The following is a 19,965-nucleotide window of genomic DNA, read 5'->3' as shown; positions in this document are numbered from 1 at the left end:
ACATTTTTTAATATGGTTAAATATTCTGGTTAAATTCTGGCATTAAATAATTTGTCACCTAACATGAAGTTCTTTCTTTGGGTGTTACGTCTTTAAGTTAATTAAACCCTTCGTTACATAACTGAAAAGTTTCAAAGTTATTATTTTTGTGAGATAGATTATGGCTAACAGACAAATGGTATTGGCATATTTTGTTCTGACCCTCACTCCTCCCTAACGGCTCCCATAGTAAACTCCAACACTGGTGATGTTGCTCACAGATCTCAGTAGTATGTCTGTCACAGACACCTGCAGCCTGAATTCACAAAATTCAGAGAAGCAGTTAAGCAGTCCATAAGCTCTTTTTTCCTAACTGTTCTCTGAGAAAAAAGTCCTATTCACTTATATTGTCACTTCTTTCACATTTAAAGATTGTATCGAATAGATTGCATTTATTTGATTTCAGCTCTCTGCCCTAAATAAAATGTGCTACCTGTGCATGAAAAGTATTTAGGAAGATATGTTTTACTATCCATTACAATTTAAAACCAAATGAATACATATTCAATATTAATTTACAGCTTATAAAACACTAGAATTATTGTGTGGAAAATGCACCAATGTCTATGGTTTAAATATACATTTGGTACAATCACATCTGTAAACATACACAGAAGAAAACTTACATGCAACAAAAGTCAGATTAAAGTTGTACTTTCTGTAAATCCACTGTTTTCAATATACCCTTGAAACATTTTTATACATATTACAGAACCTACTTGGGTTTTTGTCTTGATCCATGCCTTGTTCATGTGCTTCCTGCCATTCCCAACATGTTTCACAGTAAGCACGAATCTGCTCCAAAAGATGAAGCACACGGATTTCCCGCCTGCCTCTTTTATCATCAGGCTGAGAGTGAATGATGTTATGCAGTGCTGCGCTGGCTCTAGCACGCGCCTCTTTACTACCACGAGAGTTTCCTAACAAGACAGAGTCTTTGTCGTTGCCATGTAAAAGCTGGATGAGGAGAGGAAGACAACCAGACTGACGCATGGCTATGCAGCTGTCTTGAGAGCTAGACATGGCTAGCAACGTTCTTGACATGTCATCTTTATCATGAGTACCAAGCATTGATAACAACGAATACACCATTTCCACCTGCAGGGTGAGTAATTTTAAAAATAGTTACATGTAGAAAATACACGTAAAATTAAAATAAAATGGATTCTGGGTGGTACATATGGGCAGCCCCCCTGTATTTAATGGTGCAAACCCCTGTGCTATTTAGAAATATTAAGTACTATATCAGAATTAATAATATTAATACATTTCAGTCAGTGGTTAAATGGCTAGAGGTGGATGGTAGCTCTAACGTATTCATCTACAAGACCAATGACAAAGACTTCTAAATTTCCATTGTACAAAAAAATTTCATAAACATACCAATGAAGTGATTTTGGAGAAATCTAAAATGCATTTAAAATTAATTCTCTCTCAGAAAATACTCTGTTCAAATCACTATCACTTAAAGGTGCTCTACAGTGAAAAACTACTTGTTATGTGGTATCAAGCACTGTTATTTTAGACAAAGATAAAAATTATTACATTAATTTTCTTGTTTATATTAATTTTTAAAGTGTAAAACTATTTCAATTAACTAATATTTGTTTGTTAGGATGACTGAGTTGCATATGGCCCAGATTATTTAGAAAATGCAAAATCAAGACTACAGAGATAAAAACAGTAAAGCATACAAATCAGTATTTAATATATTTAAAATACTGAGCATTTGTCAGACTAAATCAAGCCATGAAAACCCAGTATGACATACTTAAGTTGGAGTAACCAAAGTTCTCTTTAAAAAACAGCAATTCCTGAGGGACTCCCTTGATTGTTGTATAATACAGTCATCAACACACTGTTTGGTGTTTCTTCCCTGTTTTGTTTTCTTCAGTAACAGCCTTATATCAAGAAATGCATTTGGTTTTTCTACTGAACTTGTAGTAAATTATCAAGATGTAGAGGATAATTTTAGATACTATGTAGAAACTCCAAACTCCTAATGCCATGATATGCAGGAAGATTCAAAATCAAAGCACAACATAAAGAAACTATCAAAGGGAATTGTAAAGTAGCAGTGTGTGTGTAGAATATATTCAGAAAGAAATCAGACTTTGGACTGTTTGATGTTTTTCTACAAATAAACAGATATTTGAAATGGTTACCAGCCCAATGAATGATTTTATTTGATATCTTAAGAGACAATCCAAATGTGCCTGAAGATGAGCATAAATACCAAGTTATTAAAAAAAAAAATCGGATAGCAGTGAATAGATGAAGCAGCAAGTTTGTTACATGTACTTCTCTAAATATTATAGGATTGCTGAAGCAATAGAAATCTTAAAATATGTGAAATTGTATAATCACATGCAAAATCCACTGAAAGATAGTTTGGAGATCCTGTCTTCTTGGTCTGGGAAAAATCCAATATAGTATTAAAATTACCTGGATTCTTAAAGAAAATTTTATCTGCTTTATGTATGCCTCTTGACAGATAGTTCATGTGGCAACTTTAACCCAGCGTGATTTGGATTTGGAAGGTGGAGCTTTTCTTAGAGAACAAAGCTCAAGAATCCAGCTTACAGGGCGTGGTAAATACAGCACAGGACAAACTAAAAAAAAATCTGTCAGTCTGTTTCTGTCTGTATACAAATACAGCCCACATCTCTTCCTACACCTCTATATAAATTCTTCTCTACCACTCTCCCTGCTTCTTCAGCATTAGTATTAAGCTTTTCCTACTTCACATCACACCCAGTTCAACCTATTTCTTTGTCTGTATCCTTCAACACTCAGTCTCTGTGTCTTCGCAGCTCTCCAACTTTTTGCAATTTTTGGAAATTCTACAACTTGCAATGAAAGCTTACAGAGACTAGATGATACCACCCTCTATTTGGCACAAGCATACAGCGCAGGACTGAAATTACAACATTATAATGCTGTTTTAAGGTCTGAAGTAATTAATACTATGTCAAGCTACCAGGGTTGTCTTCCAAGAAGACAGTAACCAGCATAATACCAGTAGTATCTATACTGTTGCTGACTCCAGAGGCAGTATTAACTTCAGTGGTTCATGAACTCAGTTTTATGTTACAAGATTTCCCCTTTTTTCCTCCTGTCCTTTAATGCTGCATGTGTACTTTGAACATAATTTTTTGTGATCAGACATTTATCTCCCTGAAATGCTTGTGCAGTTTTTTCTCCTTGCTGCCCCTCCACGTCCCCTGTCTTTTTTTGTCGATTTAATTTTTTAGCAACTGTTTTATGGATTTGGACTCTGACAAAGTATTCAAAGACCTGCTCTTAAAAAGGTTTGCTTCCATCATGGATTATAAATCAATATCAAAAGATTTTCCAATATTCTTGCAATAATTTCTTCCTCAGTGTAACAACTCCCAGCTGATCATCAACATATAAAAAACCAAGGATTTTTGTGCATATATTTTGAAGCTGGAAAAATATTCTAGAATTTTAACTTCATTACACTACTGTGTGCATATAGATTGTTCAGTTAAAATTAGCACTATTGGCAGAAACAATGAGGTTATTCTATTAGTAGAAAGGTAGCATTAGCGACCTGTGGTTTGTAATCTTCGGTTACCTTGGTACCCAGATGACTTGTCATTCTGCGAGGAACAGAATAATTACTACTAGAGCTCATAACACTGGCTGTCTCATGGTCCATTCGAGCAACAGAACCCTAGAAATTTAAACGACAATTATGTAAAAAATCTGAGCAAAAAAACAACTGCTGCGTAATTCAGTTTCAGCACTGGATCAAGAAATCATATTGAAAGTAATGACCTGTCAGTGTGCTTTTGTTAAGTTATTAAGTTCCTCTCTGCCCTGACACAGCTTAAAGGTCACTATTTAACAGGGTTTTACTAATTGCATTTCCTGAAATTAAGTGTTCATATAGTTGTATTTTCAACTGAATTGTATTGTAATTAGAATTTTACCAGTGAGAAGTAGTGAACTTTGGAACAAACCAAATAATAACTTATACAGAGAAAAAAAAAGCAGCCTCAACTTTTATGTTAGATTACGTAGTGCACAAGAATAAGTCTGTACTTCTTCAGAACACAAGTTAAGTATTAAGAAACTAACAAGTTAGAAGAGATTGATCTAGACAAGGAGTAACCTTACTTGAATTTGGCCATACCAAAAGCAAATTTCGAGTGGATGAATTTGTCATTTCTTAAGGAAAAGCTGTAAAATAATGTTGACACTATTTACTGTAATTTCCATAGGAATTACTGTATATAACATGCTCCTACCTGTAGCTTTGTCTTATTTTAATCCATTTTGTATGTACTTTTTAGTTTCCCTTACTTTGCCCCTCCCTTCCCATTCACTTTGGGGAACTTAACAACACCTTTGACAAGCAAATACTTTTAGTATCAGAACACTGTTCTGCAGAAGTAGCTGCCAGTCTTCTGTTGATCCTCTACAAAAGCTAAAATTCACAAAATTACTAGCTTAATTTGCAAAATAACATTTTCAAACTATCTGTATCAATGAGTATCTTTTTTACCCAGTAAAAATATATAGAACATTTTAGTAAAATATATGAAGGACACTTTAAAACAATTTTTAATATTCCTTCTAGGTGCACCAGTAACAAAAGATGAAGAATATTCCTCTCCAAGTATTTGTGGTTCTCACAGCTCAGCATCTCAAATCTGCAGTTGAAAGTGACTGTAAGTAAAAGGTAGGAAAAACTTTATGTAGTATATGTCTGGATGGAAAAAAATTCTAGTTATACTGGACTAGAAGAGTATCAGTAGAAGAGTAAAAGACTATCACTAGAATGGTTTAAAGTCACACAACTAATTCTGACATATATTTCCTATGTTAAACAACCTGTTCAATTTTTTTTTTTAACTGTAGGAAAAATGCAAAATTGTAAAGCTTAGAATGAAAATTATGTTGGATTTTCTCAATTATTCACTTAAAATAATCTGCAGTGCCAAGAATATGGAAATTAATTCCTAGGGTTTTATATACTGAGAAATCTCTTCTTATCATCTTGACTTTGAACTACATTAAGGGGATTACTGGTTTAACATAATGTACATGCCAAAAGTCTTCATTTTTAAGCACATTTTAGCCAAAAAGGCAGAAGAGACCAAAGTTTGGGGCATCATGTATTAAAAAATTCACTATGACATAGATAGAAATAGCACAATTTCCCCAAAGCCATAGCAACTGTGATTCAGATAACTATTTCCTTCAGAGCCATCATATGGCCTCACTTCTTTAAGGATGCCAGGACACCTAAGCAAAGTATAACTATTTCCTACTGGCTCCTAAAGACTAACAAGAAAGAACTAGTATAAAGCCTGTAGTCACTTCTGTGAGAATAGGAAAGGACCAAATGTTAATGGACCACTGAATAATGATTGCTCCAAGTATGTTGAGCTGATTTATCAAAAATAAATGTTATGCTAAATCTGTTAAATCTGCCTGAAATTGCACTGAAAGTAACTAATTCCCAGATACTTGTTTTAACATAGATTCAGCTCCATCCAGCTCTACAGAATCACTGAAAGACTGAGGGTGGAAAAGATCGTCAGGATCACCAAGTCCAACTGACAACCCTACTCTTTCAGATTAACCCCTAAACCATATTCTCAAGCACCACATCCAAATAAACTTTAAACACATCCAGGATTGGTGACTCAACCACCTCCCTGGGCAGCTCATTCCAATGCACGACTCTTTCTGTGAATTTTTTTTCACAAGTTTTATTCTCCAGGCCCTTCATCAGCTTTGTTGCCATCTTCTGCACTTGCTTCAGTACTTCAATATCTCTCTTGTATTGAGGTGTCCAAAACTGAACAACAGTACTCAAGGTGTGGCCTCACCAGAGCTGACTACAAAGAGACAGTTACTTCCCTACTCCTGCTGGACACAACATTTCTAATACAAGCCAGAAAACCATCAGCATTTTTGGGCACCTGGGCACACTGCTTGCTCATATTCAGGTGCCCAGATCCCTTTCTGCTTGACAGCTTCCCAGCCACGCTTCCCCAAGCCTGTAGCATTGCTTGGGGTGACCCATGTGCACAGCCTGGCATTTGGCCTTGTTGAAGCTAATCCCATTAACACTGGCTTTTTGATCCAATGTATTCAAGGCCCTCTGTAGAGCCTCCCTACCCTCCTGCAGATCAACACTGCCACCTAACTTAGTGTCATCTGCGAACTTACTAGTGACACACTCTGTGTCTTCATCAAGGTTGTCAGTAAAGATGTTAAACTATAGTGGCCCCAACACTGAACCCTGAGGAACACCATTTGTGACTGGCCAACTGAGTTTAACTCCATTGACCACCACCCTTTCGGCCCTCTCATCCAGCCAGTGCTTCATCCAGAAGAGCTGTCCTCACTGAAGTCACAGGCAGTCAGTTTGTCCACAAGAATTCTGTGGGGAACAGTGTCAAAAACCTTTTTGAAAGTCTAGGTACCCAATATCCACAGCCTTTCCTTCATGCAACTGGGTAATTTTGTCATAAAAAGAGACCAGGTTTGTCAGGCAGAACCTGTCCTTCATAAACCCATATTGACTGGGCCTGATCCCCTAATTCTTCTCTATATGGTGCTTGAGATGACCTGCTTCATGACCTTCCATGGTACTGTGGTCAAACTGACAGGTCTACGGTTTCCCAGATCCTCCTTTCTTGCTTTCTTGTAGACAGGTGTCTACCCTCCAGTCCATTAGCACCTCACCACTTAGCTAAGACTTCAAGTAATAATGGAGAGTGGCTTGGTGAGCACATCTGCAGGCTTCTTCAGCACTCTTGGGTGTAGCCCCATAGACTTCTGTGTGTCTAACTGGCTTAGCAGATCAGTGACTACTTCTTCACTTATTGTGATGAACTCATCCTAATTCCTCTCCCTGACTCCTGGTTTATGAGGATGCGTGTCCAGGGAACTGCTGGATCCAGTGCTGAAGACTGAGGCAAAGTAGGCACTGAGCATCTCAGCCTTAGTTACTCTGCATCCAATAAAGGATGGAGATTTTCCCTAGTCCTCATTTTGTTGTTAATGAATTTATAGAAACATTTTTTATTATGCTTAATGGCTACAGCTAGTTTGACCTCTAGCTGTGCTTTGGCTATCCTAATTTTCTCCCTGCATAGCTTCACTACATCTTTATAGTCCTCATGAGAGACCTGTCCGTTCTTCCAAAGGCCACATAGCCTCTCCTTTTGTTCATGAGGTCCAGACAAAGGTACCTATTCAGCCAGGCTGAGTGCCTTCCCCACTGATTCAATTTTTGGCACACAGGGACAGCCTACTCCTGTGCCTTTAAGACTTCCTTCTTGATGTGTGTCCAGCACTATTGGAATAGTATATGCTTCAGGATGCCTCCCATGAAACCTCCTCCAGGAGGAAGAAGTATGCTTGTTTTATACATTTTAATCAGGCAGAATTAAAAATTGCACAACAAATCGCACAACAAAAGACCTCAAATAGAGTATGAATGAATCTCCCACTTGTCCAAGTCTGCTAAGACATTGACAATCCCCTTTCTTCCCTCCTTCCTTCCTTCCCTGTAATATATGTACAGAAAAAACCTCATTCATACACTGAAAATGAATGAGACAGTCACAATGCATCAATTATTTAAAAACACTATGCTTTTAGCCCCAATGCAATGAACTTTCTTACCAAATAATAAAGTTAAGAATTAAAGTCAGAGCTTAAAGCAATTGCTCAGATATGGCTGACAGAACTTAATTGCAAATGGTGATCAAACATGTTTCAAAAGCAAAATTACGTGCTGGCATTAATGTTCAATCAAGTGAAATACTCTATCCAATCCACAACTTTCCCTGGTAATTCTTCCTGCACAACACACTTTCAGAACTATTTAAATAATTCTACTTTCTTGGAGGACCAAAAATATTTGCACATGTACTCAACTATGAAATTTTGTAGTGTTAAGTTTCAAGAATCTATATTACTAGTGGGAAATAACCAGCTACAGTTGGAAATCATGAAGGGAATGATCATGGTAAATAATATAAAATAAAATGGTAAACATAAAATGGTAAAGAATATAAAATGTTAATAAATACTTGTTTTAAAGTGCAGGAATTTAATGTACCTCAAAATACTGAAAAGACAGAGCACTGAAGCACCTAAATTATCCTTCAGCACACTTTCATTATTACCTCATAGATACTACTGCTTCTAATCTTCATCTAAAACAGTATTAAAGAAACTTTTATGATAAACCTGTCACTTAGTTCTCATTTTTAAAAGGAAAATAAAATCACTGATATTTCAGTCATACATTTTAAAGTTTTTTTTTTTTAGACATTCCAGAATTAAATCATACTTCTAATACTACAGTTCAACAGCAATAACATATTTTATCTCCTTCATAGGATTAGGCTCAATAATAATTTAAACAAGAGAAAAATGGTCCCTGAATTATCAAGTATTTATACTTCATCTTATTAAAATACTTTCTTCCAATAAATACAGGAATTTTCTCATGTATGGATGAAGGAACAAAGCTGTATCTCCCTAAAACAAGAAGGCACACAAACACTGTAAAATACATGCCAATATATGAGCATTATACATTTTGAGTATTTAAGTATACACTACTGATGAACAAAAAAATCAATTTACCTGACCAGTACTGCTAGTTGCCATGCTGATTTCTGCTGCTCCTTGACTTTCATTAAGCCTCTCTGTATCATGGGAGCCTGCATCATGCTTGCTTTGAGGTGCTCTCTGTCAATGTAAGAGTTTATGAAATTATGTACAGAAAGGAAGTATGCTTTACACCATTCAAAGCTTTGTAGACTGTGAACACATCAATGCTGCATTCTCACAGCCAGTGAACACTACTTTGTATTTCACAACTCTTAGTGATAAAAATTAACAACTGAGACTGAGTCTTTGAAAAACTGCAAGATAAATGTGAAGCCTTTCCTCTGAGGATTATAGCCCTGAAATACAAAGGATTTGCTGTGACATGCAGAAACACTATTTAGCACCAACTGTGCTCATATTGCTATCAGAAATGCAAAAGAACTGGAGCAAACAACTGTTTGTCTGCAGTGCCACATAATTTGTGCATTTATTGGAGACTGTACCTAACAAAGGTCAATTAAGCTTTGCATTCCAAAACAAGTAATTTTTGTGTGAACAGAAGTGTATCTGTACATTAAGAATCCTTCTAAATCTTAAGGACAAACAGTGCAGGAATAACCACCTTGATGCAAATAAGATGTATATAACCTTACACTGCCCTACCTAATAGTTTCTCAAAAATTGAACCCATCTGGGAAGCTGCTACGGACATATTTTAATTCCTTAAGGACAAATTTTATGTGCATCTACATGAAAATTAAACTGGTGTCTGACACTGATAGGGACAATGAGACCAACAGGAAAATCAGGCCCTTTGGAAGTTTCTTAATAAAGAAATTGAGCAGTTATCAAGTATGCAACATTTTCTTTAAAATATTTCACATTTTCAGAGACACAAATAATCCTGTCTATGAAACTGTCTTAAAGTCTGGATGTGAAAAGATACCACCTTACCTCCAAAGCACAATTATCCTCAAAGTAGTAGTTGAGGCCAAACCTCATTTTTCTGACTCAGAGGCTATTACATTAATAGACAACAGTTTATTAACCCTCTTGATTAGTTTCACTATGCTTGATATATTAAAATCAGTTTCTCTGTAGCTCTGTAATGTTCTTGAGTTGCACAATCTGCCTCATCTTGCTTTATGAAAACTGCTCTTTAACACTCAGCAGAAACACACCTTTCTCAATTTACAGATACTGAATTTTTAGTTACCTTTAGTCACTCATACAGTATCAGTGGCATACTAACTCCATTAGTCTCAAACATGGGAAATATTTAACACTGAACAGAATTTCAGAAACCAGTAAATAACAAGTATGTGTGAAGTGATAATTTAAGACTGAACTTTAAAAATTACATCTATGCAATTTAAAGGATCAAAGAACATCAAAGAACACAGTGAGACAAAGTATTAACATCAGAAAACTGAAAACAATGACGAGTAACATTTTTCTTAACATTATATGTTCAGGTATGGAAAAAGAGTAACTCAAAACAAAACTCTCAAAAGTAATTTAGAGAAACAGTATTACTGTTCTTTTAAATCTGATCTGCAATTTTAAAACTGACCACCTGTGTCATTGTGTATGAAATTATATTGTTGTTGATGCTCATACTATGAATAAACATATTTTGGTTCCCAATATAAAAGCTGGAACTCAGTCAAGATCAAGCCTTGCCATAATACGTACCACACACAACAGGATATACTATATGCTGTCTCACAGTGCTTTCAGTCTTGAAGGCAAATGTAATGATGAATTTGATAAAATCTATATCTAAGATTCCAGTATAACTCAAGACAGAATTTTCCAGTCATTAGATGACTTTCAAATGATTTTCAATCTCCTGAACAAGGAAGTATTTATGTACTTAACGGTGAAATGCTGCACTGTTCCTCAGTCCTGACTGAGCTGCCTGTGAGGGAACAGTACTATCCTTCCAAGAACATTCCTGGGTCTGGGGCATTTTTCTTTTTGGGGTGGTAGTGGTGACAATAGTATATCTACTAACAATTTGTGACACATTTAGAGCACAAACATGGAGATATTTAATTCCTTGACAAAGCTTCTTGTCTCATCAGCACTCCCCGTGTTCCTCTCAACCAAATACATTTTGTTTGACACAAGCTATTTATGAATGACTTCTCATTCTACCCCCAAGCACTCTCAAAAAAATGGCATTACAAAAAAAATTAGTCAACACAACACCCAATTTAATTTACAAGACAATTTTAACAGTTACTAGCAGGACACTCTCATAACATTACTGTCATGAAGCAATGTTGTGTATCTTGATTTCAGCAAGGCTGTCATGTTTTTTTAAAGAGAGATGAGAGAAATGAAACTCTCAAATGAAATTGGATTAAAAAAAACCAGAATTATATTTGGAGAGAAATGGAGAAAAGATATTACAAAGCAAGTACTACATCCCTGGCAAACTCCCTTGAAATTTCGCTCAACCCAAAACTAAATCTATATTCCCTAGTGCTCCAATCTTCCCCCCACCCAATGCCTCTGCCATCCAAAGGACCTAGACACAAGCCTCTGGAGACCCCTGCTTACATGTTTTTCCCGATAAAGTGGCTCCTGCCAGACACAGGGCAGGAGGAGGAGGAAAGGAGAGTGAGGTCTTGCTGTGAGTTTATAAAGAGATAGCAGAATTATGGGATTGAACAACAATCTTCTAGTCACCTGAAGATTTTTTTTAAACCCTATAATTCTCAACCTGGGACAAAGGCTTTTGACATGTCTCCCATAACATCCTCATAGGTAAGCTTAGAAAGTGTGGGCTAGATGAGTGGACAGTGAGGTGGATTAGAACTGGCTGAAGGACAGAACTCAGAGGGTTGTGATCAATGGTGCAGTGTCTAGGTGGAGACCCTTAGTGGTGCTCCCTAGGGGTCAGTGCTGTGTCCAGTCTTGTTCAACATATTCATCTGTGACCTGGATAAGGGACAGAGAGCACTCTCAGCAAGTTTGTTGATAATAAAGCTAGGAGTGGCTGACACACTCAGAAGGCTGTGTTGCCATTCAATGAGACCTGAACAGCCTGAAGAGCCTGGACACATTCCTGTGCAACCTGATCTAGGCATACCTATGTTACTCACGGGGGTTGGACTACATGATCTATAGGTTGCTGGGTGTTCCTTAATCTGTGCAGGGATTGGTACGATGAATTTTGACTCCAATACGATGTGTAAAGTCGAACCCATTTATTGCAGCTAAAAGTGATGCTTATTTAGTGGCTAGTACAATGTGTGTAATTCTGACAGGTTACGTAGTAGAATATGGGCTGTCCACATGCCTAGAGGCAAATCTGACTGACTGCCCCCTCTAATCCCCCTCGCACAGCTAAAGACAGCTAACTTTGTAGCTTCTCTGCCAGCCTTCTCAAGGTTATTTTCCTTATAGCTGCGCTTCCATATCAGTATGTCCTAACGTTACCCTTCTTGCTCTCTTTATTTCAAACTGCTCAATTCTGCCCAAACCCCAACAATAGGTGTCTTCCAACCCATACTATTCTGTGATTCTGTGATCAGCTTGGATTCAGTGTCAAGTCCACAAGTTCACAGTGAAGAGTTATTACCAGTTCAGCTACTGAAGTAATTTGAAGTAAAAATCTGTCCTCTTCATGTAGACTGGCTCAAAGCAGTTAACAATAACATACACAGCAGATAGTAGGTATTTATAAAAAACGTATTCTTTACATCAATAGATATTTAATCATAGACGTATACATACATATTTAAGTCAAATAGGTATTTATTATATATGCATATTATGGAGAAATGGAAAAATGTATCCACACACACATGGGTTATCAAAGTATATATTTGTACAGATACCAAATGCTGTAAATACATTAATATTCATCTGACAGTCTGTGGATAGTGGCTACACACTGCACAATCACTGCAAGTATGCCCTCTCTTTGCATTACCTTTTAACACTGAACAAAGGACCTTAGGATGAAAACACAAACTACCAACCACATCTGCAAAGAACCAGAGCATGTAAATAGCAGAAGAGTCTGTAACCTCTCTCCATTAGGTACATCAGCTAGAGAATAGCACACAGGTCTGCTGGGGAACACAGCACAATCCATTTTGAAGCGAGGCTATTAAAGCTCACTGTCACCTTTAACAGAGTATGCTTGCTTGCTCTTTCAGCAAAATGGTGACAGACTGCACATGCTTACTTCACAAATACAGAGCCGCTCCTTCCATCATGTTCAGCACTTCTGAAGTCAACAATTGCTTTGCTTATAAATTTTTAACTTCTTTGTATTTACTGGCAGAAAAAATATAAATCTTTAGCTATTTTATTACATTTGCATGTGTGGTAGGTCTTGATTATTTTTGCTAAGATAACCAATTCTGAATAATGTTACCTAATACTATGTCAACATTAACTAGGAGCCCCTTGTGTATTTATTAGGACAAAAGACTTCTCTATGCACAGACCACTGTTTTTTTCCCCAACCTTGTTATTTTCTATGTATTGTAAACCACAAATACACTACTATTCTTTAGATTCCAGAAAATTACTATTTTGACATTACTTTGTATTAAACACAGGTCTAAATAAAAAGGTAAGACAACAATGCAACAAACAAAAATAAGAAATCCTACGATTAAACAATTTTGCTACAGTTGACTCACAGATAAAAAGTAATTCTAGTAAGACAAATTGTTAAGAGAAGTCCTATCCATCAGAAATTAAACAGTCTAAAGCTTGGTAAGCACAATCTCTGTGCAGAATAAATCCACAGCAAAACTTCTCCATGGAAAATACTTCAGGTTTTTCAAACAACACATAGTATGGAAGAAAGGCCTGTGTGACTATAACCACTGGAAAAGTTCTGTCCCAGGTTGAGAACTATAGGGTTAAAAATCCTCTAGGGCCTAGAAAACGGTTATTGAATCCCACAATTCTGCTATCTCTTCATGAACTCACAGTGAGCCCAGCTCACTTTCCTTTCCTCTCCCTCCAGCCCTATGTCAGGCAGGAGCTGCTTTTATGGGGACAAACATGTAAGGAATAGGCCTGGTTTGGGGCCTCTAGAGGCTTTTGTTTAGGCTCACGGATGACAGAGGTGTTGTAGGGTGGAGGACCGGAGCACTGGAGATTATAGATTTAGTTTTGGGTTTGGGGAAAATTCAGGGGGTTTGCTACGGATTTTGTATCTGCTTTGTAATTTCTTGCTGTATCTCTCTCTTCAAATATAATTCTGTTTTCTCTCCAATTTGAGAGCTTCATTCTGTCAGCTCCTTAAAAACCATGCAATTTCATACTAAACATTTGCCAACATGAAAATCTGAAATAATTTCAGATTTTACTGACAACTGAAAGCTCTCTTTGATGGGACCTCTCTACAATGAATCATAACCTACTATGAAAACCTTGCAAAATACCTAATTGAAGTACCACAAAATTTGAAGGTGCTTTTTCTAGTAACATTTACAAGGCACAGCAATTTGCCAAAACCTTATAAATGTGGTAAGATGCAAGCAAAAATTGTTTCTGCTTGTAAGATTTCCAAAAGCTATTTTTATGGTGCAGTATTATATTTGGTTTTAGCCTGCAAGATACAATACACCTGGATTCTACAGTGACTGGCATCACACCACAGGGGCCAAATAAGTCCATCAGACAAGCTATGGTATTTATTACTCCTGTTACATCACTATAAACATAAAGATGTACATTCAACTCAGACATCACTATATCAGGTACAAGACAGAAATAAAATAAATGCCTCATGTTCATATTTTTCCATTATATGGACTCTGCAGTTTCAGCAGCCAAATAATGTTGTGAGTGGACTGATGAATTAGGACAAAAAATTTAATTCTGTAGTTGTATTTCAATGATGTTCAAGTCCTTGAGCTTAAGCATGTCCACAATACAGCCCTTTTTTTTTCAATAACAGAGTGAAAAACATTCTGGATCTTTAACTGTGGGGCAAAAGCATCTGCTGATAGTGGTCAGTTAGGAAAGGAGAGCTTTAAACTAAAAATTATGCAGACAGATTGATTCTTCACCAAACAAGTCTCAACAAATAGGTAAGGAAATTGAGGCTAGGGCAGGCAAGGCAAGGGTGCTAGTTAATGGGCACACAAGGGCAACCCAGACAACTGATGTAAGTGGAATTCCCTTTCCCAGAGGCATGTAAGGAACAAGGTACAGCAGCAGTCTTGTGGGGAAGGCTCTCACAGTTGCGCAGGAAATAGGCATGCTTGGGTGCCTTCCTGGCAAGTCTTCACACTCAAGTACACTGCATGGGGAACAAACAAGGTAAGCTGAAGTCATGGGGTCACAACTTCACTGCATCATGGAGACATGATGGGATAGCTCATATGACTGGGAGGATGCAACTGAGAAATATAGAAGTTCCTTTTGGGAAGGATAGTCTTGGAAAGCTCAGAGGGAGACTTTATTGCTCTCTGCAATTACCTGAAAGGAGGCCACAGTGAGGTAAGGGTCAGTGTCTTTTTCTGAGTAACAAGGGATAGGGTGAGAGGAAATGGCCTCAAGGTGCACCAGGGAAGTTTAGATCAGATGGTTGAGTCTGGTGGTATTTAAAGACCTGTAGATGTGGCATTTGCAAACACAGTTTACTGGGATAAAGGGGTGCTAGGTTATAGGTTGGACTTGATAATATTAAAGATTTTTTCCAACATGAATGAATTCTGTGATTATAAGGTGAGGAGGGGCAGCTGTCCTTTATGTGTGCACCATCTAGCATAGAACTGCACCTGGGGATGGGTCAGGAGTTGGTTTTATGGGTGAACATTAGCAGACAGGCAAACATATGTGCCACTGTAGCGGACATCTGCTGAAGACATTTCTGATTAGGAAAAAGAAACACATGAGGCCTTTTCCAAAGAAACAAAGGAAGGCTCGTGTATACAGGCCCTGGCTCTCATGAGGAACTTCAACTGTACTTGTATCTGCTGGAGGGACAACAGCAGGATGGAGCACTTTAGGAGAGTTCTTGAGTGCTCTGATAACAACTTCCTGACACAGGTCGTTCCTGACACAGACTCAACAAGGCAAGGTATTTAAAAAAGAGTTGGTTGAGGACACAAGAGTTAGAAGCAGCCTTGACTGCAGAGACCATGAGACAGTAGGGCTCAGGATACTAAAAGGAGGAGACCACAAATTTGCATTGCAAAGCAATTTCAACCTCTCCATATATCTGCTTGGAAGAATCCCATGGGATACAAGCTCTGCAGAGAAGATGGGTACAGGATATTCAAGTATTGCCTCCTCTAAGCTCAGAAAGGAGCAACTAATAGTTTCCAACAAGGAAGTAACAAAGTAAGGACAGTAGGAAGCTTGTATAGATAAGAAGAAGCTCTTAATGGAACTTATGCCTTAAAAGGAAGTGTACAAGAGGCAGAAGTGTGCATAGATGACCCAGAACTAAGGAGCTGCTGTCCAGTCATGAGAGGAGGAGAAGAACAAAAAACAAAGGCCTCCATAAGTACATAAACAAGAGGAAGACGAGCAGAAATATGGGCCCTCTGCTGAATAAGAATGGGGGCCTGGTGACACAAGACACATAAAAGGCCAAAGTACTCTAAGCCTTGTTTGCCTCAGCCTTTATCAGTAAAGCTACCCTTCAGGAAGCCAGGTGCCTGACATCAGAAAAGTCTGCAGCAAGTAGACTTATCTTTTATGGGGAAGATAAGGGTAGAGGGAGGTCAGGTTAAAGACAGATGAAACAAAATGGACATATCTAAGTCTTACAGGCCTCATGAGTTGCACCCATGAGTGCTGAGAAAGAGGCATGACGTTGTGAGTAGAGGCTGAGGGAGCTGGGCTTGTTTAGCCTGGAGAAGAGGAGGCTCAGAGGTGCTCTCATTGCTGTCTACAACTCCCTGAAGGGAAGCTGTAGCCAGGTGGGGGTTGGTCTCCCAGGCAACCAGCAGCAGAACAAGGAGACAGAGTCTCAAGTTGTGCTGAGGTAGGTATAGGCTGGATGTTAGGAGGAAGTTCTTCACAGAGAGTGATTTGCCATTGGAATGGGCTGCCTAGGGAGGTGGTGGAGTCGCTGACCCTGGAGGTGTTCAAAAAGCCTAGATGAGGCATTGAGTGCCGTGGTCTAGTTGACTGGACAGGGCTGGGTGACAGGTTCGACTGGATATCTTGGAGGTCTCTTCCAATCTGGTTGATTCTATGATTCCACGATTCTATGTTACTGCAAGGCCACTCCTCAATGATCGTGGCTGCAGAGAGAGGTTCAAGAATGGAGGGCAGCAAATATCACAGTCTTCAAGAACAGCAAGAAGGGATATCAAGGGCTAGTCAGCCTCAACTTAGTCCTGGCAACTGAAGGTGACAGAAAGCACTCCCAAACACATAAAAAATGTGACTGGGGGCAGGTCAGATGGATTATCCAAAGAAATAGTCAGGCTAGGTGACTATTTTACAGTGAGGTGACTGCACTGGTGGTTGACGGAAGAACAGCTGATGTTACTTAGATCAGCTTCAGTAAGTCTCCAGACAATGTTTCCCATACAACCATCAGAGACAAGATAACAATGTATGGATTAGGTAAGTGCACAGTATGTGGCTTGAAAACCAGAGGGCTGTTGATCAGGTACACAAAGTACAGTTGGAGACAAGTCACTAGTGATATACCTCAGGGATCAATATTGGAAGCAGAAGTGTTCAGCATTTTCATTGACGATTTGGCTGCTGGGACACAGCGCACCCTTGCCAAGTTTGCAGATGACAGTGTCGTGGAGGGCCTGTAGGCCCAAAAGCAGGCTTGCTTATGCCTTGCCTTGCCTGGACATGTCTTTCTGCCAGGACCCCTGGTTGTAAACAGGTTGTGTAAGCCCCCACACACCCAGCTCATGTCTCCCTGGGGTAAGCCCATGTGATCCCCATATTTGGGAAAGTCCAGGCAAGAGCCTTCTGCCTATTATGGTAAGGTTTGGCTAACTGCCAGCCTGACTGGTCATTCTAGTGGCCAAAAGGACCATTAATTTCTGCCCACATTCAATAAATAGGGGTGCACAGGTAAACAACGTGCTCAGCCCTGACTCACCTGCTCAGCTCAGACATGTGCTCTGACTTGCAGCACTCAGCTCTGATCCTCACTTGCAACGCTCAGCCACTCAGACCCCCACGCTTGGATGCCATTGCATAGCTCCGATGGTTAGAGGCTTAGACCTCATGCTTTGACTCATTCGCAGCTCACCTGCCTGTGTACCTTTCTTGCAGAGCTCATTTAAGCCTGCACATATATATATATATATATATATATATATATATGTGTAAGGACCCTATAGCCTCCATCCAGCTGTGCACATCTGCACACCATTGCGTTATCAGGACCAGATCCTGTATTGTCTTTACCTATGGAGCTCAGACTCCCAGCAGCCGCACACACTTTGCATGCCCGCTGCCTATCATTGCCTGGTAAAAGTCACTGCTGCTGAGATAACCAGGAAGCAGATTCTGGATTGTCTGCACACACACACGGCCTGCTAACCGTGAACAACCATGCCAGAGACAGCACAATATTCTCCTGAAATCCTGCCAGCTGATAAGTCCTGGACACAGCATCCAGAAGGAGCCAGCCGCACCAAAGGCAGAGATCACCTCTTCGCCAGGAGAAAAGGTTAGAGAAAACCTATTTCTCTAGAAGCTGGGAAGATTCCAGCCTCAGAGTCCACAGGCAGAAACCCTGGAGAACTGGACATTAGACATAGGCTGTGATGCAGCCCTGGAGGGTGATTAATAATTGATAAGAATAGTGAGTAAAAGCTTTAATACCTCTGTAAATATCTGTTACCTCTGCCGTAGAGCAGAAAGTTTCAGGCTGCTCTGCTGGGCAGATAGCATATGACCCCAAGTGGCATTAAGCCACAGGGAAAACTCTCTGTGTTTACAGTTTGAATGTTTGCTAGTTAAATAACAAATTCCTGTACATGTTTTATCCTAAATTGTTTTCATAACCATGTACTGACCTTTAATATTAATATACAGTGGTTGGGGGTGGCAAGTGTTCAGAATATTGAATTTAATAAATCTATATTTTTATACAAAATTATATCACCCCAATTAATTTCTCCCCTCTGCCAAATAGGTGTGGGTACTGAGAATCCCCCTCTGCAACAGACAGAAAACTTAGAAGCTGATATACCAGGTAGTTCATCCACTTCTCAGAGGAACCTGAGAAGACAAGCTGAAGAAATGGACTGATGGGAACCTTGTGTGGTTCAAGGGAAGCGCAAAGTCCTGCTCTTGGGGAGGAGTAACTCCAGGCACCAGTACACGCTGAGGACTGCCTGGATTGATAAGAGTTTAGCTGAATAGGAACTTGGAAGTACCGACTGACAATTTGAATATATGCTTAGTGATAGACCTTTGTGGCAAAAAGTCCAACAGCATCTGGGCTGAATTAAGAAGGGCATTGTCAACAGGCTGAGGGAGGTCATCCTTCCTCTTCACTCATTCAGCAACGCTGCATCTGCAGTACTTTGTCCCATTCCAGTCTCCCCAGCATAGTAAAGATAGGGACTTAATGGAGCAAGTCCTCCATAGAGCCACGATGTCTTAGAGACTGGACCATTCCTAACAAGCAAAGAGGCTGAGTGAGCTAAGACTGCTCAGCCTCCAGAAGAAAAGACTTAAGATGATCTCATCAACGTGTCTACCCACTTGGATTGGCCATTATGTCAATAGACCAGGGAACTCTGATTATGCAAAATACTCTCTGCTTCTCTTACAAAATCTCAGCTTCCTCAAAATCCTGAGATTAGGAAACTATTCTTTTCCAAAATGGAAAAAATATCTATCCCTTAGCAATTGGATGCTGCTACGAGCCTTCATTGTAGTTATTTTGCATGAAGACAAACCATGAAGTATTCAGGTTCAAAATATAATTAGTATTTAATTCATCAGTACAAGAAACTAAGTTCACCTACTTAGTTTTCATCATGAGAGTGAATTTTACACATGGAAATTACTACTACAGACTGTGTAATTTACATGGACCATTAACTTGTATTTCCTAGTACAGAACCCAATATTTAAACACTGAAAAAAGGTTTCTGTAATGAAGTCTGACTCATTTAAAAAAATCTTATCACTTACAAAAGATAACCAAACTATGAAAGTGCTTATCAGAAAGGAATGTACAACTCTGTGTTAAAATTACTTGCTAAAACCTAGACCCAGTCTTTATAATACATTGGACTTGGCATTTTTATCGAAATTGCAAGTTACCTTTTTAACTGATAAAGATTATAATTAGTGATGACAGTTAAATAGATCATGTAGACTAAT

The 19,965-nt window shown here is 38.7% G+C and overlaps 1 protein-coding gene across 4 annotated transcripts in view; it reads right to left on the bottom strand.

The window, feature by feature from the left end:
- The window catches only part of APC (APC regulator of WNT signaling pathway), a 123,414-nt gene that overhangs the window by 14,485 nt on the left and 88,964 nt on the right, over positions 1-19,965 (bottom strand). For 3 of the 4 annotated variants that reach the window (XM_064140730.1, XM_064140729.1, XM_064140731.1), the window contains 3 exons: positions 8,686-8,790; positions 3,617-3,739; positions 759-1,137 (listed from right to left, as the gene is read on the bottom strand). In XM_064140730.1, the coding sequence (XP_063996800.1) occupies positions 759-1,137; positions 3,617-3,739; positions 8,686-8,790 (607 nt within the window). The remainder of the gene's footprint in view (positions 1-758; positions 1,138-3,616; positions 3,740-8,685; positions 8,791-19,965) is intronic. The other variant, XM_064140732.1, reaches the window with a different exon arrangement.

The sequence above is a fragment of the Pogoniulus pusillus genome, chromosome Z, assembly GCF_015220805.1.
Source record: "Pogoniulus pusillus isolate bPogPus1 chromosome Z, bPogPus1.pri, whole genome shotgun sequence".
In the NCBI taxonomy this organism is placed as follows: Eukaryota; Metazoa; Chordata; class Aves; order Piciformes; family Lybiidae; genus Pogoniulus; species Pogoniulus pusillus.
Note: the sequence above shows the minus strand (reverse complement) of the source record. Positions and strands in the feature narration are given on the sequence as shown.